At 39.9% G+C, this 18,996-nt stretch overlaps 1 protein-coding gene across 1 annotated transcript in view; it reads right to left on the reverse strand.

Moving 5' to 3' along the window:
• The window catches only part of Sorcs1 (sortilin-related VPS10 domain containing receptor 1), a 481,478-nt gene that overhangs the window by 137,384 nt on the left and 325,098 nt on the right, over positions 1 to 18,996 (reverse strand). Inside the window, exon 5 of the mRNA XM_013017825.1 lies at positions 13,555 to 13,628. Coding sequence (XP_012873279.1) covers positions 13,555 to 13,628 — 74 coding nt within the window. The remainder of the gene's footprint in view (positions 1 to 13,554; positions 13,629 to 18,996) is intronic.

Consider the following 18,996-nt stretch of genomic DNA (forward strand, 5'->3'; position numbering starts at 1 on the left):
GAATAGGAGAGAAGTAGGAGCAGACATTACCTTCTGAAGGCACTAGGCTGGGGGAGAGGAAAGGCAGCTGCAAAGGGGCTGCTAGGTTTACTGTGTCCTTGCTCTTCTCTTCCCAAATTCATGCCTATCTTTCCTTCTAGACTGGTAGCCATGTCACCTTGGACTCCAAACCTCCTTGGCTATAGCTATTCTTTTGAATAACTATGTAGAAACAAAACCCTTCTGTGTACTTTGATAAAAGTTCCATTTGCTGTCTTACCCAAGCACCCCCAAGCCCCTTGAGAACAAGGATTGTTTCCTATAACTTTGTGACTAGGAATGAAAATAACGCAGAATTAACTGAGCTTTAAAAATAACTCAGTATTAACTAGTTGGTCTAACTGAGACCTTAAACTAAAACAAGAAACTCAGATTCTATTCATCAGTCCTGATTCTGGTGCAACAGAAAAGGAAAGTACACAGACACCTTAAAATTGCTACTGAAAATGCAAATCATTGAACTGATCTGAAATGGTATCACTATGTTTCCGAAATTAATATCCAAATTCCCCCTCCTCCTCCTCTTCTTCTTCCTCCTCCCTTCTCCTCCCCCTCTTCCCATTCCTCTACCCCCTACCTCTCTTTCTGTACTGGAGGAGACAGGGCCTTATGCTTACTTGGCAGGTATTCTATCATTTGAGCCACAACCCAGACCTTTTTGAAAATTTTTTAGATAAGGTCTTAAATTTCTGCCCAGGTGGGCCAACATTGCAATCCTATTTTAGTTCAAATGAAGCACCATATCCAGCCCATTACTTGAGATGGGGGAGGAGGGTCTAGATAATGTTATTGTGTGGGCTGGCCTCAAACTATGATTCTCCCACTCTCTACTACCTAGTTGCTGGAATTGAGCAGTCACAATCATCTCTGCATTTTCTTTCTAACAGCAGCTACCATTTATTCACCATATATCACATACCCAACCTAATTAATTTTAATTCCGACAAGAATTTGAAGATAGTCTTATGATATTTTGCTAATGACTATTTGGAGACATGATGAAGTAGAACAGCTCCCCTCATGCTCCTTAAAATAAGATTCCAGCAAAAGTGTTCTGACTGCAGGACTGTCATCCTTGACCACCATGCACCATTTCTTATTGATTAAAAGGCAATACTCAGGGTAGATCATGATTCAATAGACAAGGAAGCAATTCTGAAAACATGACGAAACTCTCCAGAAGCTGTTGAATTTGAAGTGAAATGTGATAACAAGCATCAAATCAATATCCTTGAGTATCCAGTAAGTACAACTTAGGAAGATATACCCAGGAGGATGAGGAGCATACCCCTCTCCCACTTGGTCTTTTCACTGTATTCACAGCAATGGCTTGCACTCTGTCATCACAAGAATTTTCGGTGGCAGTGGGGAGAATCTCTGTTGTTCAACAACAAAAAGGCAGCAGCCTAAGAGGGCAAGAAATCATCAAAATAAGGGAACAGAAGCCACTGATGACCATTAGCAAATGCAGGCTGCAGAGCGCATAGGGCTCACACCCCAGGGTTGGGGACATTAAGATTAATTAGTTAATTTGCTAATCATAAGGAAAGTTTAGGATGTGGAGGAAAGAACAAGTGGGTTGGAAAACAGTACTCCTGTGGAGATCAGGAACGGGATGAAAAGAGGAAACATCAAGCATCTCAGGATAATGAAACTGCTCTCATCTAGCTCTCCTAGTGCAGGTGCTAGCAGTGGGAAGCGCAGCCTTGTGGTGCCATCTCCAGGATGACCTCTTGTCTCCGCAGTCTGCTCTTTACAAACTACACAGGGTTCAGCTCAGAAGATAGGAGGCTGAGTCACAGACAAGAATGTCTGGGAGGGTAAGGGAGGACTTAAGAAGAGTCGGCGACTGAAAGGGAAAAAAAGGGGTGGGGTAAACTGATTTTTTTTTCCCTCAAGGATCTCATTTTCTGAAATGTGTGAAGGAGCTGTCAGCATCATCCATGCTTGGCAAGCTCGCTGTGAGGGCAGTGTAGGGTACAGTCATTTGGTCTTTATTTCAATTCCTCTACTACCATGGATGTCCGTACTACTTAGGTTGGTCAGCTGAGAGCAAATAAACAGTATAATAAAAATCTATGCCTCAGCAGACTAATGGAGAAAGGATGAGTAGATGAAGATAGTCAAAGTGAACCAGGTAACTTGAAGGGAAGAGTGGGGTTAGGATAAATGGGGGAAGGATAATGGAAGGGCTAACATTGATCATTGTACTCATAAATTGACATAATGAATGGAAACCCTTGATATGAAGAGTAAAAAAAGAAAGAAAAATCCTTTGCCATCTAAAATGTCTCAAATTTTTCTCCTCAAAGTATATACTTCCATGTCTTTGAGACTCTAATGTTTGCAAGATAGATAGAAAGGCCGAGGTCATCTCTAGTGGCTGTTAATATAACAAATGAGATCTACTTAATGAATTTTAACCTGTACATGTTCATGAGTTGATATGTGCCTGTATATGTGTGTGTATATTTGATGAACACAAGCACTTGTGTGTGTTTATGTATGCAAATCTACAAGTTTTGCTACTGCAATTATTATAGTCTACACAGAGAGATAAGGAGGTAGAAGGAAAAATCTTGGTCCTTAATGAATTCATCGTTTAGCAGATGAGAGAAAAGAGGATTATTATTTTTAACCCTCATATATTTAGAAAACATATTAAATACTAAGTTGCCTAGTGATAATAATGATAACATGTCAGTTCTCAAAATCAGACTTTGTATAAGGAAAAATGAAGTTTAGCCAGGTGCAATATTTCCTTCAGAATATCCAATTATTAACAAGGCTGAGATTTGAACTTGGATATGTTGGCCCTAACCCTGTGTTCTTCCTTCCAATCACACATGAGATCTACAATATTGTGCATGTCATGATGCACCCCACATGCATTTATGACAAAGTAACAATTAAATTTGGAGGAAAGAGAGAGAATCCTTTTGCCCAATAAGATAGGAAGACCCAAACTAAGCTCCCTGGTAAAGATCAGTGTTGATATTAGGATGATAAAATCCAACATTATCTTTGTATAAAAAAGGAAAAAATTCTCCTGGCACATAATAGGTCCCGAAAAACTAATCGCTGCATAAATTGATAAGAATAATTTATACCTAGATAGGAATATATATAAGACCATAGGCATGCCTTCTTCCTGAACATTGAGAATTAAGATCAGCCTGTCTACCCCCACCCCTTTTGATGTCCTGCCTATGGGAATAAGGTGAAGCCACCATGGCCTGAATGGTCTAGATGGAAGAAAAGCCTAATAAGACCAGAACGGTCACTCTTTACTCATGAGTTCAGGGACACAGGGCCCCTCCTGCTCCTAAATGCTTCCTCCCTGGATAGCCTGGTGATCGTTGATAGACAAGGCTTCCTCTACTGAGAACATCAGTAAGCACAGAGCACTCAGCAGGAACCCTAGCTAGAGTCTGAACAAAGGGATGCAGGAGAAGGAGCAGGAAAGAGGAAAGGGTAGTGCACTTCTTAGAAGAGAAACCTTGAAAGTATGCTTTCCCAGGCACAGTTCATAAACCTGTGAGCCAGGAGACGGCCCTCAGCCTTAGTTGATGCACTTCCTGCAAGCTGCCACCCAGTCATGGCGCTTTGGCCTCCAGAGTTGGAACAGCATGACGCTTCTTACAGGATTTCCACCCAGCATGGTAGAAAAATCAATAGGATAGATGAAAGGAACATGCGTGTCAGAAGGAGGTGGATCTTTTCTACTTTTTTTGATCCAGGGATACATGATAGCAACTCAGAGAGGACTGACTCTCAGTTCCTCCTTTGCATTTCAGTGACCCCATCACTGATCTCAGCGAAACCTTCATTCTGCCAATTCCTTCTTGTCCCATTTTACGGCTCTCAGTACCAGCCATTTTGAAAACATTTCCCTAAAGTTAAAGTGTTGTGAAATCAAGGCAGAAAATATTTTAAGTAAAGCATCCATGCTCCAGAGTGCTTTTGCTATTTATCCTTCAAGATACTTTTCATATACATGTGTTATATCTATACTTTGTTTTCATTATTATTATTTTTTACAAACCATGAACTTATTCTCCTCAGAGTTCTTATTTTGCCTCTTTTTTCAACACTTTAGGCTATTGTATTCTATCTTCTTTGCTTATTACAACTGAGCAAGTATTGTTATTAGATATTTAAACTAAAAGTTTTCTGTAAATTCTTTCAGCATTGACACTCAATTATAGTGGCTTTCTCTTTAATATTTCTGAAACTTGTCTAGTTGTGAGTTTTTGAATTGTTTCACTATGTTTCTGAAACTGAAGCCCCAACCACTGTGTTATAAAACTAGTTCTCTTTTACACAGACAAATATTGTATGACTTCCCTCAATAGATCCCCAAAGACGTATAATATGGAGGTATTGATCTGAAAGAACACAGTCCTACTAATAATGGGGAAAATGCTGATATAAGTATTATATCCAGGTCCACAGATTAATTAGTATGTAGAATTACTTACCTGGCATTTAGGAGTTTAGCATAGGACTTATGTGAGCAATAGGTCAGGAAGGTTAGATGAAAACCTAGGTTGGCAAGAGCCCAATTGGGGCCTCTTTCTAGTTTCACATTGGCAGCAACTTGGAATGAGGCAAACACTTGATTAGAGAAACACCTGAGTCCTTGGGCAGTGGGATGAAACAAGGAGGTGAGGGGGGTGAGTGGAGAGGTGTGGGTGAGGGATGATGAACCAGAGCAAATGCTAAGGAGAATGGCAGAGAAAGTGGCAAGAATCCTTGCACAAAAGTGGAACTGACAGGACTTGGAATTCCAAAGGTTTAAGAGAAGAGCAGGACTCTGAAGTGCTAAGTTTAGGTGATGGGGAATAGACAAAAAGGAAGACTGTTTTCAAAGGACAATGCTAATTCCAAACTCAGCATATAACTGGAAGGGAATGACAGGGTTTATTTTTAAGTCAATTTCAGAGAATGGATGACCCACTTGATAGTAAAGGATTGACAGATTCTCTTTGAAAAATAAAATAAGCAGTGTCTTCCCAATATGTATTACCAACATGTAAGCTTGAATTTTACTCTCATACTTCCTTTTTTCTGTCTATCTTTCCTTCTTCCCTTCTTTCCTTCTTTCTTTCCTTCCTTCCTTCCTTTCCTTCTGTCTCTCTCTCTTTCTTTCTTTTTAATAGCATCTACAGGTCTTCAAAAAATGTACTGAATTTCCAGTTTATAGGACCTGGGAGAAGAAAAATTCAGAGGCACAGTCTCTTGTTATTGATTCCATTCAATCTACCAAAGAAAAGAGAAAGAAATTGAGGCCTTCACATGCCATATCTTATATGTTCTCCTGTGGTGGATACTAAGTTTCATGGTGCTGTGTTGGATGGCTAGGGTATCTGAGTGAGGAAGAGGAAGGTGGCATAGTACCTGTAAGGCAAACTATAAAATAACAAAAATAAAAAGGAAGGGACCCAGAAACTGGTTCAGCATCCATGTTCATAAGTACTCAAGGATGAATGGCAGTGATTTGAGTCAGAATCAGACAAACTGTTCCTTTAGTTTCTGGCCCATAGACAGATGCGTTACTCAAAGCTTATAAGGCCTGTGGCATTACCCAACTTATGGGACAGAAGCATAACCTGACTGACAGGATTGTAATCACTTTGCATAAATACTCAGTAACATCAATTAATTAATTTTAGAAAGGAACAAGCTCTCGGCAAGCTTCCTGGATCCATCGCATTTTGGAGAACTATGATTCCCACATAGGGAATGATAGCACAAGACATAATAAGACACTGACATAATAAGTCAGACACTCCTAGGGTTTAAATGCAATAACTATTGTCTACCATCCTATGGTGCTAGGCAGACTTATTTAATCCCTATGAGATTCTTTTATTTACCATTTTATTTGTGTCTCATATGAAAGAAGGATTAAAATATCCATGGATAAAGAATCCCTCTCATTGACACCTATCTAACAACTTCCCTTTCTTTGGTGAAAATATCTTGGCCATGTCTGGAGTGTAACTGCTCTTTACTTTATGTCAATATGGTTTGCTAACACTGAATCTACCCTCTGGTGTCTCTCTCGGCATGTTACCTAATCAGGCCCATATGATTCAATTACACTAATTTTGCCTGAAGAAGTGAGAAGGCATTTTCTCTCTTTTGGAAGATGTATCCTGCCAGAGGCAACTTGGAAGAGAGGCTGAGGATGAAGTGAGCACAGAGGAGAATGGAGCGGAGTGGTGGGGACAGAATAAGATGTGCTGCATTTAGTAGGCCTCTAGATTTAACGGGGGTAGAGCTAAACTTAAATCTTCTCAAGCTTCAGATTCACAAGTGAATTATTGTTTTAAGTTACCTTATTCTATCATACCTCATGCTAGAGACTCAATCCAGAAACTATTCTCCAGCCTTATTTTTGGGATTGATTTAAATAATGTTAGCAAGATGCAAGTTTGGCACACAGCAAGTGCTCAACATATGTAATTGGTTGTCAAAAATATGGACTTGGAATTCATTCACACTGATTTTCCATTGAACTAGGGAGAAAGAAAATGTGTCCACATATTCGAACACATCGGGTATGGACTGGTAAGCATTTCCCGATCTCTTTGCTATCTGATACTGCTGACATATGTTTCCCCCTCACGAATGCCTCCCTCTTCTCGACATATCAGTGAGTCAAACTCTGCCTCCAAAATAACAAAGGTTCATTATTGAGCTAACTCTTGATTTCTGGCAGGTGAATCTGTCACAGAAAGTACCTAATCACCATTTAACTGCCCCCATTTTAGCCAGCATCATGCATATCAGACCAATATAATAAACAAGTCTGAACCTATTTTTAATTAGGTGAGATGGTGCTAAGGTTTCCTTGTCATTTTCATACTTAATAGGTTGCTCGATATGCATACTGAGAACTACTGTCCACTGAATTGTCTTCAACTTAACTCAGATTCCAGACTACAACATTCTTAAATCTCTAATAGAGAATTGAAGCCAAAGAGCTGAAGTCAAAGTACTAATTAAAGCTTTACTTATTTAAGGTATTTGCAAATTTTATATCTTTGTCTTCAGTGTTATACACAGTACATGGGCTTTTTAAATTTTTTATTTTATTTTGTTGTAAAGATGCTACACAGAGGGTTTACAGTTACATAAGTAAGGTAATGAGTACGTTTCTTGTAGAACATTATTATCCACTCTGCATGGGCTTTTAACTATTAAACTACTGAACTAAAATAGACATTATTAGTATTTAAAAAAAGCTTATTTCTGTTATGTTCATTTTGGTATAAAAGTATAAAATTAGTCTTGAACTCTGGATCAATATTTACTATTGCCAACAAAACTCACAAAGTCAGACAGACTAAGTTTAAAAACCTGGTGGTAACTAGGCTGAGATCTGAGGATCATGGTTCAAAGTTACTCCGTGCAGAAAAGTCCCTGTGAGACTCTTTTTTTTTTTGGGGGGGGGGTCCAGTCGTGGGGCCTGAACTCTGGGTCTGGGCGCTGTCCCTCAGCTCTTCAGCTCAAGGTTAGCGCTCTACCACTTGAGCTACAGAGCCACTTCCGGCTTTTTTCTTTTTTGCTTATGTGGTGCTGAGGAATTGAACCCAGGGCCTCAGGCATGCAAGGCAAGCACTCTACCACTGAGCCACCTTCCCAGCCCCCCTGTGAGACTCTTATCTCCAATAAAATACTCAAAAAAGTCAGAAGTGTCACTGTGGATCAAGTGATGGATTGCTTGTCTTGAGTAAAAAGAGGCTCAGGGACAGTAGCCAGGCCCTGAATTCAAGCCCTAGGATGGGGGAAAAAGTCAGTGATTACATATTTTTTATGTGATGATGGTTAGACTACATCACTTCTCTATTTCATTAGATTGGAGATAATAATTATTACTTAACTATAGTGAGAATGATAAAGGTTGTGATTAATTGTGAGCCTAGACCATCATAGTAATTTAACAATAGGAATCTCTAAGTGGACTTGATCTGGATATTACTCAGCTCTCCCATTGTACATTTTCCCTAAATGAGAGCCCATCCTCCCTTCTTCAATTACAGAAGTTTTAACAATCATTTTCCAAGGAGCTGAGACTGCTGCAGTAAGTGATACAAGGCATCATATAAAAAGCATTTTAGCACAACATTTTCCCTAAAAGATTAGGTGTCTTTTTATGCTTTACTGATAGTGATGGTGGTCCTATGTGATATTTCCATTATAGTAAGAGACAGGATAGAATGGATGAAAGGGATTAAGTACACTGAGAATGGGCAGGGAAGGTGGCTCAGTGGTAGAGTGCTTGCCTTGCATGCATGAAGCCCTGGGATTGAGTCCTCAGTACCACATAAGCAGAAAAAGCTAGAAATGGTACTGTGGCTCAAGTGGTAGAGTGCTAGTTTTGAGCTGAAGAGCTGAGGGACAGCGCCCAGGCCCAGAGTTCAGGCCCCACAACCAACAAAAACAAAAACAACAACAACAAAAAAGAACAATGAGAGCTAAGTAAGTTCTATATTTGCCATTTACTAAGTAAGGATTAGGGTAGGATATTAAGTTATTTTTGTGTGCCTAAGAATTAAAACACATCTCATTCAACTTCAAATCGTATAGTTGGATTGTATCTCAATTTCCACCCTCTGTTTCAGTTCCAAAGATGTCTATCCTCCATAAGAAATATATTAAGTCAGGTGCTGGTGGCTCACGCCTGTAATCCTAGCTACTTAGGAGGCTGAGATCTGAGGATTCCAGTTCAAAGCCAGCCCAAGATGGAAAATCCCTGAGACTCTTATCTCCAATAAACCACTCAGCAAACTGGAAGTGGCACTGTGGCTCAAGTAGTAGAGAGCTTGCCTTGAGCTGAAGAGCTGAGGGACAGCACCCAGGCCCAGATTTCAAGCCCCATGACTGACAAAAAGAAAAGAAAAAAGAAAAATATTATCTTCTGTGTCCTTGATTTAAGCCAGACACCCAGATTCACAGAGAAGGAATCAAGCTGAATGATAGAGGTGTTAGATACTAAACTTAAAGCAGGTAAAGTCCATCTCTGACACAAAATGGGGAAAATCAACCTCAAAATGAAGCTAATAAAGGCACAGAAAGAAGAATAAATAGAAATATAAAGTCCACTATTAGCAATGTTATTACTGCTAATCTCCATGTATCCTATTTAGTTATTAAAGCAGGCAGAAATGACTGTTTCCCCATAATCCCTTACCTAGTGAATGGGATAGAACTCAGACCTCAGTATTCCTGAGGCCCTAACTCTCTGGTCTGGCTTGCCTTTCTGTATAATGAATTTTTCACATTGGAAAGAACCCAACCACTATTGCTATAATTTAAACACAAAGGATATCTAATCGATTAAGACTAACATTAGGCTAAAATATATTTTATATGGTGCCCTAATTCTATTCTGGAAGCAATCTGGACACCTTGGAAGAAAGTTTGTATTTACGGGCCTCGGGGTAGTAATCACTAAAATAAGGTATGAATAAGATGGTATATACTATAATTATTTTACATATGCATTTATTGCTTCTAGGGTTATAGGACTATTGCCACACAAAATAAATACAATTGTAAAGTGTGCTAGGTGATACTAGAAAGCAATGATTTCATCTTTTTTTATTCTATGAGCAATATTCTGTTATAACCCATAACCACTGAAAGGTTCATTTTAGGGATAGAGAAATACATTTGGACCCTAGCTATGGGAATAACTAAGCTCCAAGCCAGCATGATTAAAGAGTGTTTCTTTTAATTAAACTTGCTGGAAAATCTTAAACAGCCTCGTGGTTTCTATGGACTTTAAAACAACTGGGTTCCAAGAGTAAGCTTCAAAATAAACATTGCTGTGATCGACAACTTTTCTGTAGCACTCAGGAAGTAGCTTAGTATCAGAAAATATAGACACATAAACAGTTTCATCCATAGCTATGGCACTGAGCAGTTTATAAGGTCTTAGGCTTTCTCTGGAAAAATTGTCATGTTTAAGGAACACATGGTGTGAAGGTGGCTCAGTGGTAGAAAGCTTGCCTGGCATGCATGAGGCCAAAGGTTCAATTCCTCAGCACCACATAAGCAGAAAAAGCTGGAAGTAGCTCTGTGACAGCTCAATTGGTAAAGCACTAGGCTTGAGTAAAGAGCTGAAAGACAGTGCCCAGGCCCAGAGTTTAGGCCCCAAAACTGACAAAACAAAAAACAAAAAAAAAAGAACAAATGGTGGTCACTTGCTAAGCCTGGTTAGAGAAACACTCAGGCAGGCATAGTGACCAATAGACCTTTGAGTTTTGCCACTCATCTATCTTCCTGAGCCAGATTTCCAGGGCTCATGGCTCCCTCTCAGAATGGAAAGCCAAGAGACAGCACAACAGTAATAGTGGCCATTGACTTAGGAGATCATGGGCTTTGGAAATAACCTGCTTTTAAATCCTAGCTTTGGCATATTCCAGCTGTATGACTGTGGCCAATTTACTTAACCTCTCTGTGCCACAGATTTCCCATCTGTTAATTATGGTAATGAATAGCTTCCTTCAGAAGATTGTTGTGAGGATTAAATGGCTAAAGTGTGAACTTTAAAGTGCTTATTAGTGCTTCACTGGGAAATATGTGTCTTTCTATTCCCAAAGGAAAAGGCTTATTCCTCTTACTTTACATAAAGATTAATTTGAATTCATGTTCACTGATAGCAGGTGATTTCATAAAGATGATAATTTTATGACATTTGGTTACCAGGACTTTTCGCATCAATTTCTCAGCTAGAAGACCCTTCTTCAAGGAATAAATAAGGAAAGACAGAAATTAACACAGGGAATGCTTTATAATAATGGCGCGCTTAAACAAGATCATCCGCCAGCTAGAGAATGTTGGACATGTACCATGCACATAAGAAATATTCTTATCTCAATTCTTGCCCATCATTTTAGGCAACACTTTTCTTTATTTCTATTGACAGAAAAAAAAAACTTCTGTCTCTTCCTCTGAGTTGCTGATGTTGACAAATACTTATGATCATGTGAAAGGCTTGCTTGAGGAAAGATCAATGGCTCATCATTTTCTCTTTGGAAAAACATTGATGTTGTTTCCAGGATAAACAAGGGAGAAAACATGTTTATTTATTTTGTTAATTCATTTAAAAAACTGAGGTCTTTCTATGCACTTATAGCACTATAATAGGGAAGGAAGGAAGGAAGGAAGGAAGGAGGGAGGGAGGGAGGGAGAGAGGGAAGGAGGGAAGGAGGAGGGAGGGAATAAAGATTGCCTGATTTTATTATTTTTAGAAAAACATAGAGATGAAAGTGTCTCATGAATGAGGGACTACGTAAATCAAAAGGGAAGAAACATTGACCAGGAAGAGACAGTTGGATTCCTGGACCTAGGAAGGGTACGGCTGAACTTTGAAATCAAGGCTCAAGTAATTCCTAGCAAGAGCGATGTCCAAGGAGAGCGAATACGCTTGTACGCCACAGCACTTATTTCCATTAAAATTGCCTTATTATGACAGGGGAAGAAATGGTGTTATTCCATCTAAGAAGACCTCCTGTGTGTTGTCTCTGAGCCAACTTATTTGCAAATGGCTTGTCTTAAACTTTTTCAGGAAGTTTCATGACTTTTTAAAAATGATTGCTCTAATGCAGTTCTTTCAACTCACTCCCACAGGGATTCGAGGGCAGTGTTAGGAAATGAAAAGTATTTTTTTTTTAATGCATGCATCTTAGTAGTTCATGGAGAAGTGAGAGGACTGGAGTGGAGTAGGGAGCTGTCATGAATCTTGATCATCTCTTCTGCGTCTAGGTCTAAAGGCTGGTGATGGACAATGTGACTTCAGGAGTAAATGATTTCTGGATACTAAAGGAGCTGGGGAGACATTACTGTCTTGGTAGAATGGAGCTTATTGGCTCCTAAATGCCAAAGTCCTGTTGATTATAAACTATGTAATTTAAGGATATATAGATTCTTTTCTGACCTCTTTTTTATGGTACTATTTATAGTAGTAAAAGCCAGATGCCTTTTTCTCTGTGCAGAATACATAAAATCAGGATGCAGAAAATTAAACACATTGGCAAAGGTTAAGATGCAAACTCCAAAGGTATTAATAGGTAATACAAAAATTAACTTCTGTTATTTCTCTCATATTCAATTGCAGCCACTTCTGTTTAATTGAAGAGTGGTTAACAAAACTAAAAATACTAACTGCCCTGTTTCTCTTTTATCATATTCTCTCTCTTGCCTCTTCCCTCCTTCCATATTTTTTCATTTTTTCCATAAACACATTCCATTAACACATACTGTTGACTTTTTGTGAGACATTAATATTCATCTCCACTTTATTTTTCTTAAAAGTCAAGTAATATGTAACTATTATGAACACGGTTATATATGTGCATAGTAATGACCTATTCTTTAAAATGCCATAGACACAGGTGAAAAGAAAACCTTAACATTTATGCAAGTGAAAATATGCATGTTATACAGTTACGAAGTGAATGTTTTAATCTCCCCCAAAATTTGTTGGTTAAATTATTTGGTTCAAACCTCTAACGTAATGCTGTTTGGAGACTGGTGGAGCATTTGGAGGGCAATTATCACTGGACAAGTTCCACGGAAATGACGGCATCATAATGTAATTAGTGTCATTATGAGAATAAGAGATCAGAATTCTCCTTATGTCCAGCATAAGGGTGCCAGAAAAAAAGGGGTCTCACCATGAATCAAGTCTGCTGACATATTGATCTTGAGCTCCTAAGATTGTAACACCATGCAAGTAAGAACTGGTTGTTAAGTGCCAGCCTCTGGCATTTTGTTACAGCAGTCCCTAACAAGATCATATATATTTGGTGATTCACATTCTATTTCTGAAAGACTACTGGTTGCAAACCACATGACAAGGCAAAGACCCAGAAGACCTGAAACAAATGGAAGACCAATTTACTTTTAGACTGAAGAGGATCTGCTGAGTTATACTATAAACCTTTGTGGAGTAGTCAATACAATGCACGAAGTGCTTTTAGAAATAAAAACTACTATTAGTTTCTTCAAAAATATTTGCCTCACAAGTTCACCAAACCATAACAAAGCCATAAAATCACTGTAGTTCACTAATATCAGCTATCCATTTGAGTTATGAAGATATTTATGATACAACTATGAATAGTCACTTAAAGCATTTACTGTTCCTGTTGTTAACTCTTGCTGTTTGGAAAGTGTAGATATTAATGCTCATTTACTAAGTGATGTCTTTTTAGTTTTTTTCTTTGGTAGGTCATGGGGCTTGAACTCTGGGCTAAGGCACTGTCCCTGGGCTCTTCAGCTCAAGGTGAATCTTCTACCACTTGAGCCACAGGGCCACCTCCAGTTTTCTGATGGGTAACTGGAGATAAGAGTCTCACGGACTTTCCTGCCTGGGCTGGCTTTGAACCATGATCCTCAGATCTCAGCTTTGTGAGTAGCTAGGATTACAGGTATGAGTCACCAGCACCCAGCCACTAAGTGATGTCTTTATGTGCCAGAAGATCAAATGAAACTTACCAGTAAAACCTGTTTGGTACCACTCCTTCCTGGATAAGCAGCCACCTTCTCCCAAATTCAGCAGAACTGTATAACTGTAATGAAAAGAAGTGAATTAGCACCCCGGCCTTAATCATCTGTGGAATTCATCAACATCCATTCTTTACATCAGTGCCCATCCATAGGACACTGTCATGTGCCGGGTGAGCATTTCATTTAAGTTATCTCTACTCCTGCGTGGTCTTCAAAGCAGATGTTAACATCTCCCTTTTACAATTGAGAAAATGGAGGCTGAGAAGGGCTAACTATCTTTTTTTCAAAATTACATGTGGGGTAGGTAGTGGCTTAAACTGGAGTTCATGCATTGTTCTGCTTGAGGACAGTTATCTCCTTCATTTGACTTAGCTTGAGCAAATAGAGAATGGCCCGAGTTTTTAAAATCTAGACTATGTTCTAAGAGGACACAGCAGTACAAACTGAACCAGACGGGAACAATGAGAAACGCATGAGGCAGCCCATGATAAAGAAAGGCAGTGCAGTTCATTAGGGATGCTTCACAGAGGCTGTGGAAAACCAACTGGGACCTAACAAATGACAGAGTTCATGCCAACGAAAATGGCACTATTCACAAAGGGAGCAGTGTGTGTCAAAGTGATGACATGGGGGACAAGATATGAATAAACCTGAGCGATTGAAATGCACTGAGATGATGAATATGCTAAGGGCCACTTAGCCATGACTCTGAATATCGAGTCAGAAAGAAGAAAATTGACTCAGTAAACAATGAGGAGCCGATGTCAGTCTTTGGAAGAGTAAACAAAGGAGACTTAGGGAAGGAACCTCTTCCCATAATCCAAGAGTTTGGCATGCTTTATTAATTTATCCACATGCACAATGCATGTGTGGATGAAGTATTATGGTTATTTTACAGATGGTTGCACAGCTGGTGAGATTTCAAATCCCTTTGCTATCCTGCTTTAGAACCTTACAAAGATACCAGAACAGCTGCCCACGAGATGTGGACTGACCCTCCATGCGCTCCATCCCCAAATATCTTCTCCTCACCTGACCTATTCTTTACTTCTCCCTGATGCAAGCCTTCCTTTTTTTTCCCTTCCTTTTTCCTCTCCCTTAATTTCTCTTCCCCTCCTCTTCCTCTCTTTTTCCCTTCTCTTCCTTCTGTCTTACTCTTTCACCTTTCTTTTCTTGTTTTTTGCTTTTCCTTACTTGTTGCTTCCTTGCTTGTTTGCTGGTAGTTGAGGCTTGATCTTCCTGGGCTTGGCTTGTGAACTCAGAGCTGTTACTCTACCACTTGAGCCACATTTCCAGCCCCACACTTTGCTGATTCACTAGAAAGGGAGTTGTGAACTTTTCTGCCTGGGCTAGCATGGAACCAGGATCTTCTGGTCTCATATCCTGAGTAATTATCCTGACTATCCTAAGTAATTAGGATCATGAGCTATCAGCACTCAACTATTGCTCTGATTATCTTCATATCACTCCAGGACCTTCTGACCCCAAAGTATTTCCCAATTTCAGCCCCCAAAATCCTGTTTCCCTACCATCTATGCTTCCCATACATGTTTGGTCACTGACTTGAAACCTCTAGAACATCTCCTTTCTGCCTTATGTCTGGTGTGTGGCCTACTTGCCCCTCAATAGTTTACCATCCTATCTGTCAGCTCCTACATTTCATGGATGGTGAGTCACCCTGCACTGAGTACAACCACGAGGCTGCCTACTCCTCTCTCCCCAGACACAGCACACAGTGAAATGTCAAATGACTAACCAAGTGACTCACCGAGGACGTTGATGAAGAAGTCACGTACAGCCCGTTGGGAGTACCTGCTGACCCTCCAGTGGAACTACTATGCTTCTGATCAAAACATTGTGAATCCCCAAATGCATGGAATATCTGGATCCTAAAACAGTAGCTCTGTCACTTCCAACTATACTAAATTCCAGCATCGAGCCAAGGAGAATGGGTGGCTTTCAGTTCCAAAGTATCTTTTTTCATAACATTTCCTTTGCCCATCGCCAAAATCCATCCCTTGAATGACTTTCAAGTCCCTGTGCTAAAGGTTCACAGTGTTAGTGGGGTGTGGTGGGAGATTTGACGCTGTGGCATTTACAGACGATTGGTAGGTGACTGGAGGCATGTTCAAAGGGGATCATGGGACCCTGGGCCCTTACTTTCTGGACCGTAAGGTGAGGCGCAGTTTTGCTCTGCCACATCCTCACGATGGTGCATTTCCTTACCACAGGTAGAAGCAACAACGAACAATAACATATCATGGAACCTCCAGAAATGTGAGTGAAACCACCTTTTTCTGTGTATACTTTCATTATCTCTGGCATTTTATCATAGAATGCTGACTGACACACTCATCATGCCTAAAAGAAAAAGAGTTTCTAGCTACACTCCTGTTTGCTGTGTTTTAAGAAGGCCGAGGACAGTGGGAGAGAGCTCTCTTCCTAGAGAGAAGAGACCTAGGATGGGACCACTTGCTCTTTTGTTACTCAGAACCAAACTGCCTGTACAACTGTGATTCTCATATCTTGCACATCCTTAGCATCTCACACAGAGTCACAAAGACTTGTGTTAACAACAGGTGTCATTTACTTCTCTCTCTCTCTCTCTCTGCACATGGTCTACTGTGTATGAGTATGTGCCTGTATGTGTGTGCTTGTGCATGCATGTATGTGTATGTGTGCATGTATTTATGTACTAGAGCTTGACTTTGGCACCACGCACTCTCACTCAACTTTCATGCCCACATCAGCCTTACCATTTGAGCTATTCCTCAGACCTGGCATGTTACTGATTAATTCAAGATGGATTCTCTTAGACTTTGGTGGCTGAGATGACTTTGAATCACAGTCCTTCAGTTCTCAGCATCCTGAATAAATTAGATTATAGGCCTGAGCCACCAGTGCCCAGCTAGGTCTACTTAGTTATTAAGCCCAAATATATACTTACTTTGATAAGCTTAGAGTAAACAAAAAATAATTCACGACATTGGAATGTGACTGTGTCTGTATGTAAATATATAGACATCTACATTTAGATGTAAAGCTTAGTGTATAGAAACAGGATCAGGGTGGTTCAAAATAATAATAATTCTGTGCATGAAAGGTGGATCCATGTCGCTCTGGTAAGAACCACACAGTTACTGTGAATCATGTTGTGACTGGTATAACAAGGGATTTTCATTTCCTTTCCTGCAGAGAATCGTCTCAGAAAAGAATTCCTGGATGGAAGAATCTATGCTTTTTCTTTTTCCCTATGACTTTTAAGATTTCTGCATTAGGCTTGGATTCCACCCTGTGGATCAGGCAGGTATCTGTTAATATTACTTTATAGCTTCAAAAGTCTGCTTCGTTATTTGTGAGCATCTAAAGATCCGTCAAGCAGTGGATATGCAACCCAACACAACAAGCCAAGTCTCCTGTGTTCAGCCCAGTGACATCCTTTTCAGTTCCATCTTTGAGAAGACATCCTTGGTGGACTGACTTTCCCAGCTTCTACACTCACCTAGCTCATTCCTGTACTGTGCTTTCAATGATACTGCCAACCTTTATTGAAGGTTGCTTCCGGACTTGCCTACCTCCATGCCCGCCTTTCAGAACTACATCAAAGACTACCTTCTCTATAACCCTCCCACTACCCACTGAGATTTCCACTGACTCCTCTCCAGAGATATATGGTCTATCCAACTCTTGAGCACACGTTCATATTTCACTTTTTTTACTAGTCTTTTGAGTCTTCTAACAACACATAGCAGAGATGCCTTTCTATATAAAATGACTCTACAATATCTGAAAATATGCCCTGACTCTTTAATGTGACTGCAATTCTTTTAGATGTCATGAACTCACCCTTCTGTATCTATAGGTGCCTAGAACATACAAGATAATCATGGGGAAAAAAGTATTGATCTGCACAATCCAATCTCTGCTCATGAATCTACATAGGAAGGCACTCAGATTTCTCTGTGGATGAACAATGGTAATTTACCGCAGGAATACATTTTACTTCCATGGATAAATAGTGAGATTCCAGTATCTTAAAAGAAAGAAAATCTATAAATATCATGTGAAACACTCAAGCATTTGCACAAAATGGTCCTGCATATTTACTCAGAGACAAAGCTGCTCTGTGTACCCCCACCTACTACTTCAAACATTTTCTCCCTAAGAAGTTAATTGTCCGGCCTGGTGTTTCACCAAGAAAGGGAGAAAACAACAACTCTCAGCTATTCAAGTTAATGTGTTAATTAAACCTACAGAGTCCGACAGCAGTGTACCCCTGCACAAAGAAAGGAAAGGTATCAAAGCATTTTACCCACTGATTCCATTTCAGCTGCCAGTGGAAGGCTTTTCCTGTAGAATGAGTCAATGTCCCTTAATAAAATTCATAGTGTTGGCAGCACCTAAATAAGATTTATTTCCCTCCCTGTCTGTCTCCAACTCCAAGGTTTCTCTTGACGGTCAGAACATAGAACTGAGAACTATCATTACTATCTGTCACATCAGAGAAAATGGCAGCAGCTTTCTCCAGCAGTGCCAAGCCTAGGGAGGAAGAGAGAGAAAGCTTAGGGAAGCGAACAAACACTTGAGCAAGTTCTAGGAGCGCCACATTCATCTACTAACTCTTTGTCAAGCACCCAGCAAGGCCATTCTTAGAGCACCTTTGTTTCTGTTCCTTCAACACTGGTACAAAATAGAGGAAAAGAATATAAGACGCACAAAGTGTGCTGTGGCGGGGGTGGTCTGGTTAACTAAGAATGTAAGGCGAAATCCTTCTTGTCTAAAATCATTCTGCTTGATCTGAAACCACTTCTCTGCTTTAGTAAATATAGCTTAATGAGCACAAACCCAACATTTGTCTCTACACAAGATCTATTAGCATCCACCAGCCCTTACCCTCCACACTGTCATTGCGTTGGTCTGAAGCTGTCAACACTTCTCTTCTGCCATACTCCTCTCCAGAGTGTTAAAAAAAATAACCTCGCTCATTGGCTTGTTTTCTCATCATTTGCCTTCATCTACTATAAAAAGAGTGCAGATAAAACTACACTTAATTATAAAGGATTTAAATTTCACCATTCCAAGGGTTAGATTTGCTGGGGAAGTGAGGACTAACCTTCATACATCCACGGCACCCTCCTGATAAAGAGGCAAAACTGTAAGTTCAATGATGGACACCAGCTAGTGGAATAAAGAGGATTAATATCAGGAGAACAATTACGTTGGGTGTGTTGATATAGTAGCTAATAAAGATGGGGTGGGAGAAAAGGAGTCTAGGGGGAGAGTTCCCTATTGCTCTTTTCCTCTTTTTTGCCAAATGTAGATGGTGGTAAATCAATATTAAAGAGTGGTGTCTTTCTCCTAGAAGAAGGGAAATTTGACTTCCCTAGTTTGATGAAAAAATTTGGCACTTCTCATTATCCCTGGTAAGCC

The sequence above is a fragment of the Dipodomys ordii genome, unplaced genomic scaffold (assembly GCF_000151885.1).
Source record: "Dipodomys ordii isolate 6190 unplaced genomic scaffold, Dord_2.0 Scaffold36, whole genome shotgun sequence".
Classification (NCBI taxonomy): domain Eukaryota; kingdom Metazoa; phylum Chordata; class Mammalia; order Rodentia; family Heteromyidae; genus Dipodomys; species Dipodomys ordii.